General features: G+C 40.9%; 1 protein-coding gene across 4 annotated transcripts in view; it reads right to left on the bottom strand.

The window, feature by feature from the left end:
* The window catches only part of DAB1 (DAB adaptor protein 1), a 398510-nt gene that overhangs the window by 107972 nt on the left and 264490 nt on the right, over positions 1-26048 (bottom strand). For all 4 annotated transcript variants that reach the window (XM_066623379.1, XM_066623378.1, XM_066623382.1 and 1 more), the window contains exons 3-4: positions 10005-10144; positions 5407-5505 (exon numbers count right to left, since the gene is read on the bottom strand). In XM_066623379.1, the coding sequence (XP_066479476.1) occupies positions 5407-5505; positions 10005-10144 (239 nt within the window). The remainder of the gene's footprint in view (positions 1-5406; positions 5506-10004; positions 10145-26048) is intronic.

Below are 26048 nucleotides of genomic sequence, written 5' to 3'. Positions count from 1 at the left end.
GCCCTAATACAGAGCTGTGGTCAATGGCCCATTAGGTCACAGGACCAACCAGTCAAAAAAGTTTGGGAACCACTGGTGTAACCCTATCCTGCAGTTCTGTTTTCTTTGTTATGTTAAAATGTGATTGAATGCTGGGATGTGGCATAGAATGAGGGCACAATCCTATCCAACTTTTCAGCTCCAGTGTAGCCACAATGCAGCCCCATGTTAAGGGAACATGTGTTCCCATACCTTAAAAGGGGCCCAGTCACTGTCTCTCCACCACAGGATGCAGTGCATACCCCACTGGCACAACTGCACCAGCACTGGAGAACTGGATAGGATTGAACCCTGAGTAATTTTTGAAGCTCTTGTAGTATGCTGCGATTAGTGAGAGAGGCCTTGCAACATCTTTCCACTTAATGAGAAGTGAAGAGTGGGGAATGTGACCATGCCTTCTTTATAGCAGCACCCAGACTCTTAGATAGTGAATGAAAATTGTGCTTGTTGCTGGTCTTTGGTTGACAACGATTTCATTTTTAGTGTTGATGCTGTTCTATTGCTTAAACATTTATCTATGTACTTATAATATTTATATTTTGCTGTTCATCATTCAAAAGAGCCATTGAAGGTGGTGTACAGTTGAAACAACAGGAATTACAAAAATGTAAGAAGAATAATCAAATAATTGAAAGCAAGCCACAGACCAGTCAAAAAACTAACAAGACTGACACAGCAGAAGGAAGATCAAACAAGACCACAGAAAGCAAAGAGAAAAAGAAAGGTTTTCAAGTGCTACCAGAACACACGTACAGAGAGGGCCAACCTGATCTCTATGGGGAAAGAATTCCTTTCCCAGGCTGCTGCCAAATGAACTTCTGAAAGTGGAAGCTGACCTATGAGGGCAGACCTATGGGGTGGGAGACAGGCGTCCTACATGGTCCCAAGTCATGTAGGGCTTTAAAATTAAATCACCAGCACCTGGAATTGCATTTAGAAACAGTCCAGTGGCCTGTGAAGCAGGTAAAAAAAAGTGGCATCATAACATAACATTGAGAATGTTCTTTGTAGAGTATTTTATTCATCCTGATTGTTGTAAGCCACTCTGGCTGTCCTACTGGAGGCAGGAATAAATTAATGTAGAAAGTCTGCTATTATTTCAATACAGCAAATATCTGCATATATCCCACTCTCCTTCCATCACAACACACAAAGTGATGATGACAATAATAGTCTAATTATGAACTGTGTCAAAGAAAGTGGGTTGGGTTATGTGGGCTTTATTAGGTCTTGACTCAGTATAGTAACTATTGTGTTCATGTGTGACAGTTTGTATCCAGTGTTTTGAACAGATACATACCAGAGTGGTTGGTGTATCCCCAATACATACTCCTAATACATATCCCAATAGTTTAACGGGGTCCAGATTTTTCCTGGATTTTTAAAAAATGTATCCATGTTTTATGTGATAAATCCACTTAATCAGGAAGTCAATTCACGGAGTTTGGAGTCTCGGTGTAATTCTGAAAATGCTATAAATCTATAGGCTGTCCCCGAGTTATAAATTCTACATGTTGATCTCAGCAATATCATTTTGAGGAGACTCAGGGGGGCTAATTATGCCAGGAAGTGAGTGAATAGAATAAATAGTACTTGGCGTATTTGCCTGAGATATATGTGGTTTAGATGTCAGAATAAAAAGGAAAAAAGAAAATCCTCCCCTGGTTGGTCAAATGTTGCTCTGCTTTGAGGGATTCTCACATACACATTGCACACAAGTTTTTGGCCCACATCTGGGAGGTTGCTGGAATCCAAATATGGAAGTGATTTTGGCACATTTGTAAGTACTGCAAACTAGTTAATGAACTTGCTTAGTCCATTATGATGAAATTCATTCATTAGCTATAATGACACATCTTGAGCCATGGTTACAACTATTCTGAATGGCTACAACTAATCAGAGTATTATCTTGAGCATTCAGTCTTTCCTCTACAGTTTGCCGTAGCTGGACTATGTGGTAGAGAAAGCTGATGTAATATATTGGCAGAGTGTGAGTTTTGAGCTGGGTTTGAGCAGTTCAAATTTTACCTGAGCAATAAAGGAAAGTGGCAAGACAATTTAGGGTATGGAATACAATTCAGTTTTTTCCTTTAGCAACAACAAAACAATTATTTATACATTTCCACAAATATTGCATTTGGAACACACAGCCTACCATAAAAGCTAAGTGGAAAGTCACAAGCAAGGTATCTGAAAGTAACCCAAATGCATTCTTCTCATTTCTAATTATGGGGCAGTTTCTCTAAATTCATCTATATAAAGTCAGTTCTGCCAATTCCAATTTTTAGAGATTTTGCTTGTTCGGGGCTACAAATTGATTATTTTTTATTGTGATAAATTAAAATCCAATATCAGTCGACAAGAAACAAAGCACAAAAATGTCAACATTTGTTTCTTTTAAATTAGGTCAGTTGTATGGTGAGTAAGAAAGAAGAACAAATAAAAAAATACTAGACACGAACAACTGGAGATATAAGTAATATTTTGATCCATGAACAAACTAGCCTTTCTTCTGTTATTGACTAGAGTGGGATGACAAAGAACAATGGAGAGGTGCCTCACTGCTGAAAAGGTGTGGTGGGGGACAAATTAACATTTGAAAAGGTGTGGGGGGCATTTAACAATTCTTGCTCGATAGGGGGTATACTGTGCCATAAGTAGTTTGCAGGTAGGGATCCCAGCTGTGGAATTGGTGATAACAAAGAGTGATGGAGAGCTGTGAGAATACTGTGGGTGCTGTTTAATTTTAGGAGCAACCAAAGCTAATTTATCTACATTCTGCAGCACAACTGGAATGATGGGAAAGGGCATCGGAAAATAAGAAGGAACAACCAAGGCCCATAGGAATCACAGTCATCAAGCTGTCACCGGTCTTATTGACCCTACCGTTGATGTTCTCTTGCACTAGTCATCACCTGGGAATGGTAATGCTTGTCTTCTACCAAATACCAGTCACCTGTTACCATACAAACTATTGTGTTTGGGGTCTAGTAATGAGACTTGTGATGATCTTTCAGGTACGTTGACTGGGGCAGTCAGTTTAAAAGTTGTCTTTACCAGACTGCAAGGTCCTTTATGAATATCATCTATTTCCTCCAGTGACTCATAATGAAATCTGTACCTCCCTGGAAGTTATGGGGACTCGCATTCCAAACAATCTTTGCCTTTAATATCTTCTATGGGTCTGCTGGATAAGGACATGTTTGGTTAACAGGGTGACCCAACCATACAACTCTTGTTCAGCATCACTTGTAAATCTTACACATGACTTCCTGTTCTTGCAGGAAACAGAACAAAACACTTACAAAAGGTTTCAGACTCATATCATACTTTCAACATATATCATGCACAATGCTAAGTCTAATAACTCTTTATAATTGGCACTACATTATTTACTTGTAAGTTTAATGATAGTGGTTAACCAATAACACAATATTAATTAGCAAAGCTAATTCTATCTGCTTATCAGTCTGGCTTTATTTCTGGCATCATGCTAAATTGCTAATTTATATAAAAATTTAATTGAGACCATTTTAAAATTCAAGAGAGGACATAAGCCACTGTGGAGATAATTATGGTAAAGATTAAAGCTGTTTGCCAGTGTGTTCTGGTTTTATTTACTATTTGCCTTAGGTCCCTGCTAACATAAAGTGAAAATAACTTAATGTGATGGAAATATTATGACTTGGCTATGAGATACTTATGAACAATTCCTTAGCCTCTGCTCTGTGAGATCTCCAAAGAATCTTTGTAAATTAAACTGAACAACAATGACCCTTTTGATACATAGTTCCATTACAGTCTATATAAAAACAACACTCTTCTGTTCACAATCACATTCAGCTGTTTTCCTTATCAAATATGATTATTTATGCTATTAACGAAGCTAATCCTCATTGCAGCCATATTCAACAGAAAACAGCCCTTAAACGGAAAACATTTTTAGCAATTTAATAGGAATTAGCTCATTTTACAAATGCAAATGTTTATCACTGGAGTCCTAGGAACTTCCAGAAGCCTTGGTAGCCAGCCAACAGTTGTACTTAACACAGACTTTGCCTGTTACCTAGACTGAGAAGGAAAAGCTCTCATTGCTGATGGATTTTACACCGACCTCTGCTGGAAAGCGGCAAGACTTCTGGTTGTCTTTCAGGCAGAGAGTGACAGTGCGGACAACATCCACACTTCCATCACACTAAAAGAATGGCAGGAGTCTGTGCTGACTGCATGGGGTGTTTCAGAACCATTTTTCACTGACAGTTTTGTACTATCCAAAGGAATGGTGCATCTGATTTTAAAACTTCAATACTTTTGTTCTAATTTTATTCTCTCCTTTGTTTCTGCTGTTATTTATTGTTACAGAGAACCAAAAAAAATTAAGAAACTACTGATGATGTATTGAGATTGCAGTTAATCCAGACTGGTTGCTCCATTTTATAATTTTAGAAGAGAGTTTTAACTAAGTATAGACTTGATAGTACACTATAATCAAGTAGTTCATCATAGTTATGGCAAAAAATAGAAGTAACAGCAGCTGATTATGTAGGACCCAAGCTTAATGTATGGCTGATTGGGAAAGTAACAGGCTTGTGTGTGTGTGTGTTTGTCTGTCTGTCTGTCTGTCACTGGTACTACCTTGTGAGAAACCACAGGATGAAAACTTACAGTTTCTCTATGCTAGATGCTAAGTGAAATATAAAATTTGTTTCTTGCTTTCCTTGTTAATGAACTGGTGGCTTAGGGTTTCCAAGAAGAAACCAAAGTGATAATTTCTACAAAGCAAAGTATGGCTTTTATAATGTATGAAAATGTTCTCAGCATGGCTTCATTAGCCACAGGTTCGAACTTCTCATATTAATCAATAGGTGAAGAAAAGAGTTCCTTCATAGGAGCTTGAGTAACTACAACCAGTCATGACATGTCAAAAATCATGGATTCCAAATCAGAGAGACTAACTACCAAGGAAGACTAAGCTATGGCACCTCCAGTTTTACGTTAGTACCAGTTCAGAGGTTCACTCTCATCAATTCTTCAAACAATATGAAGACTTTAATATCTTACATGAGTTGGCTTCTCCACTCATTGCCTCCACTCATTTGCCAACTTGAATAATATCACACTAGTTCTAAAATTATTCAGAAATTGCTCACACTGTATTAAATCAAAAGCAAGTACAGTACATTATACCTTAGTCAGCTGAAGCCTTTGCTTTGATAACATTAGTAGTTTATGGCACTTGTAATCTCTATCAGTTACGGCACTTGTTATCTCTATGTCAGTCAAATGCAACTGCCCATCCAGGATAATTTTAGGGATACATTCACCATGAGGTTCAATTCTGCTGTGTCATACATTAATTTACTTACTCCTGTCTTTTCATCAAAAATTTTGATTCCTCCAAATGAGACAGTTAGAAATATTTTCTGCTTGTGTTCCCCTTTTGAACGAGCTGCAGCAACAATTCCCTGTTGGAGAAAAAACAAGAATGGTTCAGATTCAAAGTCATTTGGTTTTTGGTTTCTTTCATATTCCTTACACATTGGTGAGCATTGTTCTCAAAAGGAGGGCTTTCTGTAAAATACACTACAGTACTGCACAATTTAAGGATTGCAAGCCTCTCTACACTTATTTGGAAGTACCACCCCCTGAACGTAGTGGGATACTTCCAAAAACACATGCAGAGGATTGTGCTGCATAACATTGGCTTCCATATGCAAACCAATTTTAAACATCAATTTTGGAAAAGGTTCTCCTGCTCTGAGTGATGTGATTTGAGTTTCAGCTTGAAACCATGTAGTTTTGCAGCAATCAAAACACATTGCAGGGATGGCCTGACAATTTGCAGCAAAACCCTCTTTCTGCTACTGATGCACTTTCTGCCCTGAAACACAGCAGGAACAAAGTTTCAATGCCAGGTAGGTGTGAAATGGGTGAAATTTCCACCTGTTCGAGGAGGCAGCAAATCGACAAGCACCATATTGTCAGTTTCTCTCTTCTGAGGTTTTTCCTAGTACATGCTTAGTTACAGGGGAGTGACTGAGACAGTCTCCTTAGGTAGCAAACTGGGAGAGGGCACCCATTTCCGTCCACATTCTCGGACCTTTGGTTGCTCCTCTCACTTCCTGAATGGGAAAAGGAAGGTGTCCATTGCTCTAGCCCACCACTGCCCTCTCCTCCACAGTTCCTGTTCTGCTCCATCCCCCTCTTACAATCCAGAGAGCGAGAAGAGCAGAGACCAGCACATCACCACTTCAGGCACCAGGAGGTCTTTAGCTAAACAAGCTGCTGTCAGTGCAAAAATGGCAATCTGGTGTGGTCTGAGTAGACATGCAGAGAACTGCAATGCAACGAAACGAACTAGCCCAGTTTCCTCTCTGGCACAAAACTAGTGACAAAGTCTTGCACTGAGACCACTAGACCAGGCTATCTCTAACAGATGTATATTAATATTAAAGAGAAATAACATCCTTATAGAAAATGGTAAAAGATCCTGCAGAGCAGGATCATACAACAGCATGAATTTGTGACACCACCTGTTTCTGGTCACTTCCAAATAGCACACAGGCAAGTCTTTCAATTATGATGACAGGCATCAAACATCTTGGAGGAGTTATGAAAATTGAGGCCCTCTGGGAGAAAGGGAGCCAGGCTAGCCTTGTTAACAGTCAGTCTCCCAAACTACTTGTAGGCAGATGGAACAAAGGAATGAATGAAAAAAGAGACTATATGCAGACCAATCTTATAGCTCTCATGGCATGTGCTACTAGAGATATTAAGATACTGCCTTTTAAAAGGAAGATTCTTCTTTCATCACTAAATACTTTTCAAAATATTTTCAGGGCAAGAAAAAAATACTGCTGAAGCACAATATGTGTGTATTCCACTGTGTTGCACATTTAGGTTGCAGCCCAATAAATCTATCACTCACATAGAAAATTAGGTCAGGGATATCAAGATAATACATGGAATACACCTAAACTTATCACAGGGATTATGACTGAACATTGTTTTAAAACAAAATATGTGCCTACAAATGGACACAGAAGTTTCAATCCAAATTCCAAAAGCTACTCATTACTCTGCCTTTTTGCCCAAGATATTGTTTGCAGTCTGGCCTCAATACCTAAAGTATGTTATGCTTGTGACAAAAAAGTGAACATCAATGACCAGGTAACATCTGAACTAGCAGAGTCTCTGCCTGTAGCCATGTTGATAGGCCTAAGTGTAAGGCTCCAGCTGTAACCAACTCCAATTAGTGCATACCAGGCCTGGGAGAACTGTGGAGGAGGCCGCTTCACAAGGCCCTCAGATATCGTACCAAGCTACTATGTGAGCTTCAAGGACAACATGATTAACAGCAGGGTTCAGCTGTGAACTTCTCAGGTTGGGAGGGGGGATTCCACCATGAGTAAGAAGGCTTGTGGCACGTCAACCCCTAGAATGTTTGGTTAGAACAGAGTTCTGATTGGTGGACGGAGCAGGGGACCTATAAAGGTGAGGGAGAAGAGTGTCCTTTGTTCTCATTTTGTCTCTGGCTGAGGGGCCTGAGATCCTGGACCATCCTGGCAAGAGTGACCCAACGTGACTGCAGCAATATGGGTTAGATTGGACTTTGAAAAGCTAAGACTTTGGTGAGTGATAGTTAGACCTAGGAGTTAGTCGTTATTGTTTTATTAGTGCTGGGTGTTGTATTGTATTGGTGTGCTCTTCTCTAAATTCCTAAACTTTGACTGATGCAGTGCTGTCTGTATAACTATGCTTTAAACATTTATTCAATAAATCCTACTTATTACAACTGACTGGATTATTGGGATTGGAGAACTCACAAGGACTGGTTGTGGGAGACAATCCAGTGTGTCTGGGGTAGACCCTGGAGACCCCGTAACGGGAGCCTACTCCTCTTTTCAAGCTGAGCCCAAGGGGGTGTAAGCTGGAGTACGACTCAAGGGGAGGGTACCCCTAATTTATCCTGGTTACCAGGAGTGGAAGCTCTGTGGTTTAAGAGCTATTTGGCAACCGGTCTTGGAGAGACCTGCAGCTGCCAAGTGACCATAGGGATTTATGGCCACTTGATCACCCTGAGAGCAATCAAAAGATTACCTGTCCATTAAGGAGGGTGGTCTGGTTTTCCTTCACAATGCTGAGCCCTCTATATAAACAAGGCATCTTATACAAAGATCCTTCTCATTACTAGTCAGCTTCTAGAGGAATAAAAATATTTCCCACATGAGAATATCCTCCCTCCTTCTTCTTGACAAATTTCCCCGACTCCACCATCTTCTGCTTTTAGAGAAATTATTGTCCAAGTTTTAATTTCCCAGTTCAACTGGCCTGTTTCCAAAGGGAGAAATGGGTGCTTATGTTGCCAGAGTTTCCTTAAAGTTCTTCTCCCTCAACCCAATACACTCAGCGTCAGTTCACACGTAACACCAAAGCATGAATGAACCCTGTGTTTGTGTGCTCCATTCTTCCCCCCTTCTCCCCTCTCATGCTCCAATTTAATAAGTTACAGTACTTCTGCTTTTGAAAAAAAATTATAGCTTGCCATTACCTCTGAACCAGTTAACTCTTATTTGCATGAGCCCTTCAAAACTGGATTGCAAACCAAGATTGAACCATTATAGTGCCACACAGTTCAAAAGTAATGGCAAACTATGTGCATGAGCACAGGATTTGTTCATGTAATGCTGTGGCATTGCATGTCACTTGATCATTAGACATCTCCCATCAACTGATAAGGTTATTACAAAAGCAGAAATCACCAGGGAAAGGTGGGGGGAAGCATTGGTCATTTCATATAGGACTCAAAACAGCTTGTAAGAACCAACACAGGCGCAACATGAATAAGAATGTGGGAAAGGAAATCATTAAATTTAACAATTCTCTGAGATAACCAATTTTGCATGGTGCATTGTTCAGTTATTTTTCAACTCCGCTTGCAAACATTTTAATTGGCTCTGCTCTTTTAATAGCAATCTGACATACAGACACTCAACAGGTGAACTTTTCCCATTATTTTATCTCCATGCCAGGACACGCTTCACCTGCCAAATTTTGGCATGTCAGGTTGCTGTGAAAGCAGATGAGGCAGGCTGCTAAAAACATTTTTTTAAAAAAAGTTTGCAATTCTATTGCAAGTACAGAATGCAAGACACAATGGCAGCAATCCTATCATATATATGTGGGGTCCATCAGGCGCACATACAGTTCTCTGTATGTATGTATGTATGTATGTCATGACCAAGTTGGGTGTGCAGCAAAATTCCAGTTTTCCCCAGCCTCCTCATTGTAATATCTAATAGATACGTATTTCCACATAGGCTACACATTTGGAGTATAATAAGGCTCAGAGCTTAAAGGCCTGGGCATCTCAATGAACCACTGGGAAAAATGGAAGGGTTTTATCAGGGAAAATCATTGATTTTCTTCTTTTCTATTTCAGAAGGAGGCTGAACACCACCCTCCACCCCACGAATACACATTTTGGCCAGTTTTCCCTTATGAGCCTTTTTACAGTCCTGAGCAGTTCCAACGTCAGTGCCCCCATTTCAATCACCCTTCTTCCTAATAATACTGACATAATGTGACTGCTCAGATTGCAAAAGAAACTATTTTAGGACAATTCCTATTCAGAAAGTATTGCGCTCACTCTGAATTAGTTTCTTTCGACCCCCCATGGTGTAGCAACTGACTACAACACCACTCTTCCTAGAAAGAATTGTGATTTTGACAGCAGTCAATTTTGGGCTACAAACACCAGTGAAGAAGTGTGAAAAATGGATGCTGAGGGGTTAGGTAACTTTTTAGTCGTCCTTCAATTTCCGTTTTAATGTTTGCTACATGAAAGTTTGCAATTCAGTTCAGACTGAATAAATAATAATCTGATCCAATGTCATTTAAAAAAAAAATTGAAGTCCTTTCTCTTTAGCTCCAGTAACCTTTAAATTTAAAAATTTCACAGCACCTTTAATTTCATCATGGAATCTTGGCATAACTTGTCGCCTCGTGCTGCAGAAACCTCATCTATCCCAATCAGTTTTGCTTTGTACCGGACACCGTCGCCTTTAAACCTTTTTATTAAAGTGGCTTCGCTGCGATCCTGACCTGTAAAGACAAAGGTAGAAATTTGAAATTCACACAGTTGTGCAAAAGTATCAAAAAGCTGAATGCTTATGGTCAAGTTTAACATCAACTGTATAATGGTGCTCTGCTTTTATTTTAAATAAAAATTCACGTTCGATTTATTAGGGACTTCAGAGTACAGCAGAAAACAATCTTTTTTTTTTTTTTACAGTTTAACTAGAATTTCAGCAGAATCCTAATGCATGTCTACCTAGAAGGCCATGGCATTTAATGATACACAGGGTTGTAGCTACAATCATTTACATTTCATTAAGTTCAGTCTCAGTGAATATTCATCAATCAATAAAATAATTTTATAATCCATGTTGTGGATGCTTTCATCCCAAGAAGTCTTCAATCAGAGAGAAAATTGTGCAGACACATCCCTCTTGGAGTGCTCTAGTAACAGTTCCAAGATAGTGGCTTGGTGGTAGAGTGGGCTGAGTTTGGTGCTGGTCGCATTATGGAGTTCCAATGAGCAGAAGAGAGATGCAGCCCCTTCACTACTTATTCAGTGGACTGCATAAAGAAAAACAATATACCTTCCATGATCTCAACATTTTTGGAGTATCACTACACTTGACAACCTCCAACAACACAAAAGGTTTATATTTTACTATATTAGTAAAATGGCAAAGCCTGGTTTCTCATTATGCTTCCACCATGTCTTGCAATCAACATAAACTAAAAGGTATGCACCCAACAGCTCTAGAGGACTCTGGGGCTTCACTTGGGTGGGTAGGGGGAGGTTTCCATCCTAGAAAGTAGTAAGCTGTAATTTTCAAAGCATATTCTTGGATGAATTGCTTCATTATAAGGCATATGAAGAAACTTTGCTCCTGAAGATCTTTGGTCAAAATGAGTTGGGTGAACTTCACATAATAAATAACTACTTTTTAAGCACTACCTTGGAGCTTGCATCTTCCTTTGTACTTCTGGCTTTTTGGTGCTGCCGTTCTATTGTCTCTGTCTATACTAAAAACAGCACAAGAGCTACCTTAACTAGCACCCTAAGCAAGCAGAGCTGTAGATGGATATTGGAAGCTGACATGATTTTGGCTCCAGCTGCTCAGTATATCTTTGGTCATAACCTTGAGAAGTTAAACCATGCACCATAGCCACAGTTTAAGACTTATGGAAAGCTCTGTGTGACTGGCTAGTAAATGTTTGATATTCTCGTCCCACATGCATCAGACACCCTGAAGTCAAACTAAGAACACAATCATTGTTCCATAGTTTTGACTTCTGAAATCTGTGAATATACCATGGAACCATCATTCAACTTCTAAAAGGAAAGGATTCTGTCCTCCCCCTCCCTCACCACCTTGTCACCACACACTGTTGTGAAAATACAAAAAACACCAAGATCTCCATTACCTTTTCCTTCTCAGAAACATAAGCATATGTAAAAAATATCTATGGTTAACTTATAAGCAACCTGAAATGTAAAGAATCTCTACCAACAAGCCCTAAGTTTGCCACTCACTCCATCTCTATACTACATTGGGTTCTCCCCTGAATTCCCAACAGGATTTATCAAATGGTTGAGTCCTCATACTTTTAAACAACATTTTGTAAAAAGACTAATGGCACATGGACGATGAGTCAGAAAGTGTAAGTAATATTTAAATTATGCTGGAGGGAAATGGTGAGGCAGATGTTACTACTGAGCACTGAGAGCAAAGGAGTAACATGTGCAACATTAAAGCTCGGAGGAAAAAAAATCACATCTGGATGCGTAACCATGTTTAACTTTATCATCAGGCTATTCCACATTTTGTTCATCTGTGTAAACATTCATGTCTCAATTATGTTTATTTTGCAAACTCTTCATGTTGACAGTTTCCAATTTTCCATTTTGATTATTTCTGACAACAAGATAGGCACTACCAAAATGTGTTCTTACGTGTGCTTTTGTAATGCCACAATGGCTGCTTCTCACTTGGGATTGGGATATTGACATTCAAGTCAGTCTCTGATCATCTAGTCACAGCCTAGCCTGTTTACCAGCTTCAGTGGCCATGTAGCATTTTATGGAAGTGGGGGGGGGGGAGATATAATGGAGAACACAGTGCTTTGATACTAAATTGTGGAGCTGGTACACACAGAAATACGTAACTATAGCACAAATGAACACTAAAAACAACTGGATTAAAGAAGCCCTGGAAAACATGAATAAGAGCATTAAAGTGTTGCCATCTCTTTAGTTAATAATTTGCCTTGGTTTTAATCCATTAATCAACTGAGGGCACAATCCTAACCATCTTTCCAGCACTGACCTAGCCGCAATGCAGCCCCAAGGTAAGGTAACAAGCATGCCCTTACCTTGAGGAGGCCCCCTTGACTGCCTCTCCACTGCCAGATGCAGTGCACACACTATGCATTGGCTATGTCAGTGCTGGAAAGTTGGTTAGGATTGCACCCTGATTGAAAAAAGCATCACCATGTCTCAATTTAAGTATAATTGTAATTATGTATCTCTTCGCATTGGACCAGTTCCATTGGTTTACCAGTTCCACATTTGGTCACTGGACTTTTTCAGGGTGGGGATGTTGCACCTGCAAAGCATTCTAATTCAGTATCCGAAGGGTTGCTTGAGTGGTCTTTCAAAGCTGCACCAGCAGATACAAATACTAAATATATGTGTAGTGCTTTCTGTAGTGCTTCACATAAGTCATCCTATTGTGATCCCTACAACTCTGTAAGATAAGTACTATAGATCAAATATTATGTAGAAAGGCCACAGGAAATGGGGGGAGAGGAAATACAGAGGACATTTGTAATGGAAGGTACTAGAGACCGAAACAGACAGGCTTGCACTGCTTGTTCAGTTTGTTTGGCTCTGTTGCAGCACATACCTCTGTGTGCAGGACAATAAAGTAGAATATGGTTGAGATGCCCATCCACTCAGTGGCATCACTAGGGGGTCTCAGGGGGAGCGGACCGCACTGGGTGAGGTGCACAGGGGGGTGACACGCACTGGAGACCAAAATCACTAAAATTGCAGTTTTTAGGAATAATACCATCATGTCATATGCCATTCGGTGTGAAATTTACAGACACGCACTGGAGACCAAAATCACTAAAATTGCAGTTTTTAGGAATAATACCATCATGTCATATGCCATTCGGTGTGAAATTTACAGAAGAATGAAATGAAAAAAATCTGAGTGAAATATCTCCATTCCAAAACACCAGAAAACAAAAATGCATGGAGCCTTACGAAACTGAGCCATATTGCACACTTACTCGCAAGTAGGTGAACTTGCCTTAGTCCATCTGAAAGGGAAGGCTGAGAGGAATCCAATGACACCAGAATGGTCCCAATCTGATGAACACAGCTCCCAAAAAACACCCATGAAGGAAGTCCCTCCCTCCAAGCTGATGAATGCACTGAGTCCTATGGAAAGCAAAACAAAGCCACACGGTCACGTTTACTGGCGAGTAAGCAAACGTGCCTTGGCTCATAGTCAGATAAGGCAAAAGGGAATGCGAGGCTACTAGAATGATCCCGATCTGATGAACGTGGATCTCAACAAATGCTCCAGAAGACAGCCCCACCTCATAAAAAGAATAAAACAGGTTTCAGCTGGTAAGGTGAATTTTTTCTTTTTTAGATTTGCAAAGCCAGGTGGATCCTGACAGTGATCTGGTTTAAACATAAGAATTTAAATTGAACTGGGTAGGGCTGAAAATCTCACTGATTTTTGGGGAGAGTACTGCAGGCAGGCTACAGAAAGAATTCACTTTGGAGGAGGGCTGGTTTCCCCTTATTGAATTATTTGTTTTACTTTAATTTAATTATTTATAATTATTTATTTTAATTTGCTTGATGATGTCACTTCTGGTCATGACATCACTTCCAGTGGGTCCTGGACAGATTGTCATTCTAAATAGTGGGTCCCAGTGCTAAAAGTTTGAGAACTGCTGCAATAAGTTGTTAGTAAGGTGACACTCTTGGGGAGGTTGATACCACTAGTGACCAAAATCACTAGAGTTCAGAAATGGGAAAACCCAACGTGACTTGACTCGAGTCGAGTCACCAAGTCACCACCCTCCAGGACTTGACTCGAAAAAGAGTCATAACAAGGACACTTTCCGAGTCACCCTTTAGTGACTCTAACGGACTCAAGTCAAGTCGTCCCCTCTTTAAAAAGTGGAAAAACTGGGGCTGCTGCTGAGAGAGAGAGAGAGAGAGAGAGAGAGTCGGAACTCTCTTTTTGAACACTCTCCTGCTGTCACTGCCCATCTGTAAAGGGCAGGAGGGGTGGGAGGGACTGAGTGAGAGCCGGAACAAATGTGGCAAGAGGGAGGAGGGTTATGAGCAGCAGCTGCGAGGCTTACCAGATCCTTGCACCTCTGTTCAGTAGCCCCTCTACAGCCGCACATTCAATGAGGATCCCCCTCCCAAGTAACAACAGAGTCATGCCTGCAAAGCATGATTGCTCCCCTGCCTTCTTTCTCTCCCTGGGCTGAGTTGCCCCCTTTAAAAAGCCAGACGTGGGAAAAACAGGGCTGCTGCCATGTCTGTCTGTCTGGGAGTTCTCTTTACTCAGTCCCCTGCTGCCCCCTTCCATTTGGAACGGGGTGGGAGGGACTGAGTGAGAGCTGCGACAGAAGCAGCAAAAGGGAGCAGAGTCACAAGCACCAGCTGGCAGGCTTACCAGGATGACCTGATCCTTGGCAGTCCTACTCACAAGTACTCCCATTTGCGCTGGCCATTCAATGAGGGTTGCCCCTCCTCTGCTCCTCCTCCTGCCCTCCATCAGCCAATAGAAATATGAGAATGCTCATCCTTTGTCCAATCCGTTCCTTCCTTCCTTCCAATCAGAGACGGTAAAAGAGAGCCCAGTCCTACCTCTCCCTCTTGCTTGCATTAACCCTTTCCTTCCTCCCTGCTGGAACTCCCTACTGCTTGCCCAATTGGAAAGTTGGTCCCGTGAGGTTTTCCACATGGTGAAAACAGTAAGCAGGCACCCCCAGACACAGGCAGACTGGAGTCAGCATGCACGGGGAAGAGTGCTGAGTCGGGGGGGGCTTGACTTTAGTCTTTTTCAGTCTTCCACACGTGCAACTCACGAGTTGCCAAGTCACCCAAAATCACACATATTCTCTCGAGTCGAGAGACTCGACTTGCAACTCGAGTCCAAGTCACTGACTTGAGTTCCCAATACTGGTATAGAACCAGAACTATAACAAGGGATCTTAGAGAAGCTCTACATTTTAATTGGAAAAAAAATCCCTGCATATTTAAGGGCAGCCACTGTAAGTGCAACTCTTTACAAGTACAGAAACTTGCAAATGCCATCAGAGAACAGTTTTTGTGTAAGAGACATGAAAACTTTGAGACTAACATTTAATTTGCAGAAGTGTTCTATTTCACAACATACTTGTGCCATATGGAACAATTTCTCTGCTGTCACTGGAAATGATGTAGCTTGCTGTTGAATTAGAACATCACACCTGGATGTCTTTACCCTTTGCAGTCACCCAGTAAATCATCAGAGCTCTTCAACAGTATCTGCATTTTTGAACTTGCAACTCAAGAGAAGGCAGCCCTGTTATCATTGACTGCTTTACGTAGCTCCAAAAAACCAACAATGATGTAACAGTGAAAGAACAATGATAATTACACAAATACAGTCAATTCAGCATTCAATGTACTGACTGTGTAGGCGAAATCTAAAACATTTCGAGGCTACTCAGCTTATGAACTTTCCATACTTGTGTTATCATTCTACCATCTAAGAATGGAGCAAAAATCTAAGATAACTTGCAGTTTACAGTGATGTGAACTGAATGCTTAAGCCAGGGGCAGCCCAGCGATTTTCAGAACTAAAATTGTATCAGGTTTCAACAGGACTCATCCTTGGAAACTGTCTTCAGTGCCAGGGCTGAGTTCTGGAATATGCAAAGGAATTATTCAAAGCTAAATTAAAACATATTAGAACATTCACAGCACGCTTTGCCCTCTGGAGGAACAAAAATGTACAAAACACTTCCGGTTTTGCGGAGGCGGAGCACGATCGCTCTGCTTTCACTTTCTAAGCTTTGGGGAGCCCTGTGAACAGTTGTGCAGGGCTCCCCGCACCCCTGGGAGGCTGCAGAAGGCTCTGGTAAGTCCAGCCAAACACGTGCACCCCTCCAAAACCACACAATCCTGGCAATCGTGTTGCTGCCTCCCCCCTCCCCCTGCAAGGACTTACTGCAGAACACCAACTCCTTTGGAGTTTGAGAACCGCTGACATTCATGATTAAGAAACCAGGCTTTTAAGAAATGATGTAAACATTTATGCTGTGAGTTACTCTCTTGACACTGTCCTGTAAGGTATTATTATACTCATATTGCAGTTAGGGAACTGCGGCTGAGAGGAAGTGGCTTGCTTAAGAACATGGTGAAAATTCATGGTAAAGGCAACACCAAACAAGGTCTGATTCCCAGTTCAGCTACTATACTATATCAGTTGTCTGCCATGGTGCTAAAGGCAGGGTGGATCAAGAAGGAGAGACTGAGTCAAAATTCAATGACAAGAGCAACTGCAGATTTATAAGCAGTGGAATTTAGAGTCTAGGGATCCTGTGGACCGTGGAGCCATTCAGGCCCAAGGCTGCCAGATTCAGGAAAGGATTCTGTAAACTGCAAAATTAATGTTAAGAAATATCACATTACTATTTATGACGGACTTTGAATAATATGATGTAAAGCTAAATCATTTACGTTCTCTTTGGACATTGTAGGACTTAGCTTAAAATCTGCTGGAAAGCCATACTACCAAACCAGGTAGAGAGCCAGGGTGGTGTAGTGGTTTGGGAGGTGGACTTAGACCTGGAAGATCCAGGTTCAAATCCCCCCTTAGCCACAAAGCTTCCTGGGTGACCTTGGGCCAGTCACTTTCTCTCAGCCTCACCTACCTCACAGGGTTGTTGTGAGGACAAAAGGAGGGGAGCAGCTGTGTACACCGCCCCGAGCTCTTTGGAGAAAGGGCGGTATAAAAATGTGAAAAACAAATAAATATAAATAAATAAATAAACGTCGTGTACAGTTTCCTTGACACTGAAAAGATATATGGCTAGGAGCATAATTCTGAGTGCAATTATGAGTCTGACCCCTTTCCATCTTATTTAAAGGTATTCACATTCACATTAAAAAAGGACATTTACCACTGATATGAAAAACCCAGACAACACGCAACAAAGATGTTTCTTTAAAAGATAAGGCACAAAATTTCCGACCACCTGGAAAAGTGATCCTATAAATTACAATATTCTTTCATCTAAATCAGTGGTCTCCAAACCCCTGCCTGGGGGCCAGATGCGGCCTGCAGCAAGCCTCTTTCTGCCCCGCGGCCAACCTCTTGTCCCCTGAAAGCCTCTGGCCCACTCAACTGAACATGACCAGAACCATTATCTGATTGTGTGTTCTGAGGGCCAGAGAAGTTGAATGAATGAGCCCATTCATTCATTTATTCACTCATCTATGTTCCATCTCTAATTTATTTAAATTTTATATTTAAATAATTTTTTTTTTTTTACCGGCCCTCCACACCACGCCAGATATTTGATGTGGCCCTCTGGCCAAAACGTTTGGAGATCCCTGATCTAAATGAGTGTCCCTCAGGGCACAGTGTGAATTGCCCAATTGGAAAGCTGTTAAATGTATAATGATATCAGCAAAGTCAATAATATCTCTGAAGTAGCCAGGGCTCTACAATATGACACAACCCTGATTTTTATACTCAAACTGCCCAAGTGCCTTCTATCATACATTCAAAGTAAAAATTTGTGATGATTTGTTTTTTTCAGACCTCAAAGGGATGTGATCCATATATAGTCAAGCTGTAAATAATCTGCATTTTCATACTGTATGCTTAATCTACATAAGCATAGTGTAAAATCTATTCCATATTCACTATGTATGTAGTAGTGCAGTGATGTACCTAGAGAACAGAACCTAAGTGGTGGGCTATAGCATCTCTCCTCTACCCTTCCTCTTCCACTACTTCATCATCTTCCTTGTACAATCCAGGAAGTGGGAGGATAGAACATCATGAGGGAAGGGGGGGGGTGAAGCATACAGTATGCTGCCTCAGGTGCCAGGACATCTTGGGCCAGTTCTGACTGCATTTAACATGTTCAGTCTTAAAGTCAATAACATATTACAACACTTTTGTATGCACCACAGGATACAATCTACTGCTAGAGATTTATCCAGCATAACTGTTGCTCTCTAAAGAAAGATATGCTTTTAGATGAACAATTTTAATATAAATTCTGCAAGAGAAGGGTAATTCCTACCAACTGGAAAGAACTAATTAAAATGCAATGAAGTGTAATCTAGGTCCCCAAAGATGGAAATAAGAAGTTCTGAAGAAAAGAAATCTATAATAGGAGTAATAAATAACAATATTAATTAAAACTAAGTTTTCTCCCTCTTCACCTCCCCCTTCCTCTCCAAACTGCAAAAATGAGAACAATCTGGACCCACTTTTTACACACCATGGATGATTATACACCCTGCTAATGGTCCACTGAGCCCAAATGCCATTTGTAAATGTCACCTGAATCTGCTGCATGACTATTCAGAAGTAAGACCCACAGGGGTCAGTGGGACCTGCTCTCATGGAAACATGTAGAGGATTTGAACCCAAGGAATGAGAAACCAAATGGTAGAACTGATAGGGAAATGCATGCAAATAGCTATACAATCTGCGAGTCAAACAGAACATTACCGTCAAGTTCACATTTCCTAAAAGAGTTGTTCAGGAGAAAATATTTAGGACAGGACTTAAGAATTCAGTCCTTGGTCTTATCAGAAATGTGTGTAGTTGGACAATACTCCTGCTTTCCTCCCCACCATGACCACCACCACCACTCCAGATAATTTATCAAGTGCTATAGAAAGCACATGCTGTAGTGTCAAAAGTCACTTGGTTAATTAACAGATCTTTCATTATCTTAGGCAGTGGAGAGATTTTCACATCTAGTTAAAGTCCCTTGGCCGTCATAACTGACTTCTTCAAAGCCCTCGAGCTTGTCCAGCAATGTAGCCTCTCTGCTTGTTTCAGAAGCTGCTTGACACCTGCTTCAGATTGCAGGTGAACTCTAAGCAGCCCTTCCTGTCTTCACATGTCAACAGCAATCAACTTGATACTCCCAGCAGAATTCTTCTAACACCTGCTTACCAGAACAGTTGGAAATTCCTTTCTACCGAGGTGTGTATATTTTTTTTGTTTTGAAAGAAGACATCACAGTGGACTTCATTCCCATATACAAAAAAATGCCAGACTCCCACTGACTGCAAGAAGATAAGGCTTTGTACCCAAAAATACTATTTTCTAAAATTATTGAAAAGCTTAGCTGAGTTTCCATTAAGGATGCATTTGAAGAAAAAAATAATAATTTGAAGTGTGAATACAATGATACCTTAACTGTAGCATCAATGTGTTTAGATTATGATCTCAGCAGTGGTTTCATTTTGTTTAGCATTGTCATTCATGGTCAACTCCAGTTGAGAGCTTTTTAAAGGACTTTGCATGATTAACACTTGAACAGCAGTAGTATATTCAAATGCACCTGTACATCTCAAGTCCTAGCGTCAAGGGTATAATAAAGTAGTATTTCCTGTGTTTATTTGCAATCTGCCATTTTATTACAAGCCTCCCACAATACCAGACATGACTCTCAAAAAGAAGCCATTTGCATATATCAGCGTAGATATATTTGCTGGGTGTGTTTTAATTCTTTTCTTCTTCTAAAGCAAATATCAGTACAAATTCAAGTTGTACTCTTCATCATTCTTGTGAGTTAGACTAATGGATAATTAAATTATTTCTTAATAGCGCAAAGGAGAATTTGTGATTAAGACAAGAGGGCAAAATTACTGGGATGACCTCTGTATAAATTATATTTGATTAAACTTTTAGATAAATCTCAATGAGAGAATGTTTAGTAGAAGGCTACTGGAGGAGACACTGACCGAGTACATGTTTTCCACAGTAATGAAAGCAAAGAAACATGATAAATTTCACACTCTAGCTTTAAAGAGCTGACTGATCAATTTTAATTTGAAGATAGGACTTCAAGATGAAGGAATAATACAGTTATTCCAAAAACACCGAACAGCCAGAAGCAATTATATTTCAATTCTGTTTCTTCTACAATGTTTGTTAATTTTAGACTCAGGAAATCATCAGTCCGTCTGTAGCACAGATGGGCACTTGTAGTACAGAAACAAACCTAGTTTCAGAAACTATCTATGTGAAAAACCACGGCAAATGGAGCTTGATTCAATGGTCGGAAATAAATCCTACCCTGTTCAGTGGGGCTTAGCCCTATATAAGTGGGCACAGGATTGCTATCATGCAGCCTGATCCTACCCATCAATTTAGTTAGAAGCAGAGTCCCACAGAGTTCAACAGGACTGACTCCCAACTAAGTGTGTATAAGGTTGTATATAGTGAATGTTTGCACAATGCAGTGCAGCTCATGAAGCCATAAGAGGGGATTAAGAAGGGAACACAATAGTTGTCAAGTAAACATGAAGGAGATCAAATACCACTGAAAGAACAGAATGAGGAAATCAATTCATGTTGTTGTTGGCAGAATGCTGTGGTTAAATTCTAAAATGAAAGCTCTAAGAGCAGTTTGACCTGTAAGCCCTACCTCCAAATACCAGATAGCTTGGACAGACAGTGGCTTATCAGTGGAGAAGAACATAAGACCTACACATTATTAGGACTGACTGTTCTTTACTGTAACTCCACATGTCTGAGAACTCAGTGTTGAAAAACAGGTTCAGTGGCTAAGTCCAGGAGAGCCTTGGCAAAACTTAGGGGAAAATAATAATTACTGAGAGTTCCATGTCTCTTTCTTCTGACCTTTTTAATTTTTTTTCTTTTGAGAAAAAAGAAACTGAAGGCTGCAATCACGAATAAAACAGTGGTAAAGGGGGTACTTAACCCTTTTCCTTCTTGTCACTTTTACAGTCAAAATTGCACCCACTCATGAAGTGAACATCAGCTTGGGATCAATGATTTTTGAGCTGCAAATGATCAGAGTAGGAAGGGTTAAGACATGTCTTCCTGCCCTTCTTTTCTTTCCATCATTCTGAAAACCTGACCAGCCCTGCTTTCAATTTAAACAAAAACAAATACCCAAGGCAAATGGAACTTCAGTATGTATAACACCTAATTTGACAATAAAGTCTGGTTGAACACCAGGATGCAGGGGAAACTGAAGTTGTAAAAGCAGATAAACAATGGAACAAGTTAATTGTTCCTAAAACAGAATCTTCTGTGAGTTGTCCCGTCCCCATCCCCCCCCCGTTGCATAAACACCTTTGCAAAAAGAGTTTATCACACTGGTCTTTTAATGGAATTTTGTTGTTCTTGGCTTTTCATTTGGAAGCAGAAAGAGCCTATACAAATGCAGGTGTGCAGGAGTCTGCTTCAGGGATCCCCTGAGCCTGCCTAAGAGAATCAGCATTGCAAGGGAAATACAGGAGTCTCAAACTCATATTTCCTTCAACAACTATGCAAAGGAAACTTACAAAGGAGGATTAGCAGAGATGGGTGGGGCTCTTAATCTCTCTCCTAAATGCCCATTTTCATCTGAAAATGTTCCCTTTCCTCTCACAGCTTTTATTCTGCTTCCCAGGCTGGGCCTTGAAGACATAAGTCTAGCACAGTGGCTCCCCAAACTGTGGGTCATGATCTAATGTTTGGTGAGTCACACAGCACTGAGCAGAGTCTCCAATGCAAATACAGATGATGGCAAGATCAGTTGACTAATAGCCTCAATCCTTTAAATATCAGATAGCTGCTAATTGCCCTGCAAAGAGTCAGTTCCCTAATATAGTAATAAAAAAAAATATAATGAAATGTAAATAAATAAAAATATTATTTCTTTCTAGATCTCCTTTTTTAATGTCTCGTAAACCTAGGTGGGTTCTGATAGTGTGTTGTTTTAAAAAGTGGGTCCCAGTGCGAAAAGGTTTGGGAACCACTGATCTAGCAAGCATAGCAAGACAGCGTAGGGGAGTTTCTGATGGGAGGAGGTATGTACAGATTCTCCCTTCCACATGCACTTGCACCATCTTTCTCCCCTTCCAATCCACAGCTCCCATAGTTCCATTTCCTAAGCAAACAGAAAGGTATGCATCTGCGGAAACATCCAGTTCTATCTACTCTGAAACGTGGAGAGCCACTGTAGTCAATGTAGACAATTGGTACAGTGTAGATGTACCAATGGCCAAAGGCAGCTTCACATGCTAAACATGTTACAGAGCTGTTCTGGCTGCATGTGCAGCTCCTGATATCACCACATCAGGTACAGTTTGCCACTTATGTGCTCATCTGGGTATAATTGTTTCTTGCCCCAGGCAAGCAGCAAATTGCAAGTTTGTATTATACCAAAGTGAACTGAATGTTTATAACCTATCAATGTGTAATAATATCTAGATAGCCTCAAGTGATAAAATTTAGTTCCCCCGTCTGCCCCCAGCAACCAGGTACGAATAGTACTAATAAAAAACAATTTGTGCAATCACAGATAGTAAGGAACTAGGAGTATTTAGAAGAAAAATGAATTGGGTTAATAAACCGATCCTCAAGCAAAGGCTAAAAGCCTTTTATTTGCCAATGGGAAAGCAGAGAAGTCCGAGTACTTGTCCCTGTGGCAAGCAAAAATCACTGCTTTCCTTTGCAATCCAATGTTCAAATGAGAAATTATTTTCATGTTGGCCTCCCACTGCTTCCTCAACATCACAGAATGTCTTTCCCTGCTGGAGAAGCCATAGGAGGCCAAGAGGAAAGCTGCATTTTCCCTGCAACTTTGGGCTAAAAAAATGCTGTCAATTTCAAAATTACAACAGTGGCAAAGTGCTTCTTTGAATTGGTTGCTTTCATTTTTGCTCCCTACTGTCATTCCTATTGTCAAAGTGGCAGCAGGAGACAGTTAAACAAAAAAAGAAAAGGGGAGGAGAAGGACTGTCACCACTCACCCTAGGACAGAACAAGGAAAGAAAAACCCCAGTATGTTATACTGCATTCCCAAGGTTGAAAGAGGGGTGCTATGCAATGCTGTAATGCTACAATCCTATGCGCATTTTCCTGGCAGTAAGCCCTACTGAACACAATGGAACTTACTTCTGAGTAGATATGCCTAGGACGGTGCTGTAAGTATGAATTACTTACTGATACTTTTGTTTTAAATGTTTATAACAGTGCCTTATGTATGGCACATTCAGGGAGCAAAAGATCCACTAAAATAAAATGAACAGAATCAAAATTAAAGGTTTCTACAAACAGTAGGTCTTCTTGTAAGATAGGATTTGAAAACGAAGTCTTCTTAGTTTCTCACAAAGAATTATTCAATAACAGAATTACTCCGTTGTTGTCTACAGAGATGCAGAAACTGGGTGCATTATTAGATAAACGGACTAGGTGGATGTCATGGGATTAAATTTAGAAATCAAGGACTAAACAATGTATGGGAACAACTGATTATTTAAGCCACAAGTTGATCAAATAGTGTTCATGCTAGCAACTCTCAAATATAGGTTCAAAAGAAGAAACTTAATTTGGGACTTTGGGAATTATCATTATCAACCACATCGGATATTAGAATTTGAGCATTATTTATTATTGCTACAGAGCCAAATACAGTTCTAGGCACTTTACAAAAGCAAAATAAATCAATGTCTCTGCTTAAAGTGCTTATAATATGAACAAACAAACAAACAAACAAAAAGCAAAATGAACAGAAGGGCGAGCATCGGGAAGAAAAGACACTTCATTATAAAACAATATTATATTCACATTTAAAATGATATGTTAAAAACTGTCCACAGTTTGCAGTCCTAATTGGGTGTAAATTCCTGCCTGCTGAGAATCTAGAATGGGCAGCACAATCCTAACTTGCTCTGGAACAGGCAGGCCTGAGCTGTATCCAGTGCAAGTTTGGGGCTGCCTCTGGCTCAGCCAGGGGCAAGGGGAAACTTTTCCCCTTACCTTGGGGAGAGCCACAGTGGCCCCAATGGGTCTACTCAGATCTGTGCCACCTTACGAGGTGGCACAAAGCCAAGTAGAATGGAGCTATCTGGAGCCGCTCTGTGCTGCCCCGGGAGCAGGGTTAGGATCCGGCATAACTGCCATGTCCTGGTCCAACCTCTTGCTCCCCACCGCCACTTGGAATAACCACCTCCTGCTCCTGCCCTGAAACATCTCCCTCCCACCTCCTCCCCGCCCCCCCCAACCCCTGCTTTAGCCGAGCTCAGCCGACGCATAATCACCCACTGCTGCCACCGTGGGGGTTGAATCTGGTCTCTGTGGGCCAGTGCACCTCCATGCACTGGTGCAGCTTACTCGCACAGAGGCACAAACATGCTTTATGGCATGTTTGTGACCCTCCTGGGCTGGCACAAGAGATTTGCACCGGCCCAGGGCACAATTAGGATTGCGCCCTAACGGAATGAATGGAAGTGTAGGAAACGATGAGGGAGCATTCCTATTCAAGCCTTGCCACAAAGTGCCAATCATGTTTGGGCATTCTATCTGTGCCGATCTGCAGAGTAGATTTGTAAATGAATAGGATGAGCATTCAAGATAAGACTGGTAAAAGTCAAGGCCAAAGGTGGATGGGCATCACTGAGCTGCGATGATCCCTGATGCTGATCCCCAAGACTGATCCCTGAGACTACTCCTGTGCCAATAACCTTTGTGAGGTGATGGCAGTGTGACTTTCTCCAGTCAGGTAGGCCTCCTGAAACCTGCAGCCAGTCCTGCTATGAGCATTTGAGATACAGAAATTCAAAAGGATGTCCCTCCCTCTTGAATAGTGTTTCCAATTTGACACTTTAAAGTGTCAGATTTGTGCCCCATTTTGTGGTGCTGGCTGTAAACCTTATTGCCCACCTTCCCAAAGACCATTGTGACAGGGGAAGGAGCAACAGGGAAGGGGAAGTGGTTACTGCAGCATTCCTTCTCACTCCTGAAAAGCCCCTGAAGATTGTTCAGGTGGAACACTCAAGCAGCCCAATTAATTTGGGACACACACACACACACACACATCAGAGGATCTTTTACATAGGTGTGCCTTTTATGCAGCTATAACTTTATTTGTTATGGCTGCCATACGAAAACAATCATGAAGTATCTCTTTAGTGGCCTTGTGCAATTCACATGATGTGCAGCGATCCTTAGACATTCACCAAAGCTTAAGCATCTTTTAGAAGCTCAGAGCTAAGGTAGTAACAAGTTAGTGTATCTTTGTATGAGATTTAATTCATAGTTCATCTTTTGCATTTTACACGACTCAGAGTCTTAGAATGGAACAGAATTAGACATGTTCATAAATAAATAAAATGAACTCAGACTGGAACAAAAGAAGCAAAAAGGCACTGAATGGTACTGTAGTGCACCTAAATCCCAAGGTTACTGCCCATGTTAACAATTTCTATTCATGTAGTACTCCTGCAACAGATTTCTGTGAGCCAAAATCACAACCTGGGATAAATTTATACAGATGTTTGACTACCTAGCTATGCGCTGGGTGTACAATGGGACTGCCTTGCACTTGGTATCACTTGGGCACATGAATTGGCCAAGAATTGGCAGCCAAGATGAATGCTCAGTATTTCAGCTGAAAAGAAGTCAGCTGCACACTCCTGCAGAGTACATGAATACAGTCAAGGTTCCAGCATTATGTGTATGGGTGCAATCAGGCATAGCCCAAGCCAAAGGGCTGCTCGAGGAAGATCGCAAATGTCACCCCTCTGCCACAAGCCACCCTGCTTCCTCACTGATCCTTCCCTCAAACAAAGTGAGAGAAAAAAAGGGAAGTTTCTTTCCCTTCCTCTTAGGACAGTGGCAGCCCTCTTCCTCCTCCA

This window comes from Tiliqua scincoides, chromosome 4 (genome assembly GCF_035046505.1).
Source record: "Tiliqua scincoides isolate rTilSci1 chromosome 4, rTilSci1.hap2, whole genome shotgun sequence".
Lineage (NCBI taxonomy): Eukaryota > Metazoa > Chordata > Lepidosauria > Squamata > Scincidae > Tiliqua > Tiliqua scincoides.
The sequence above is the reverse complement of the archived record's forward strand: the minus strand, read 5'-3'. Positions and strand labels throughout refer to the sequence as shown.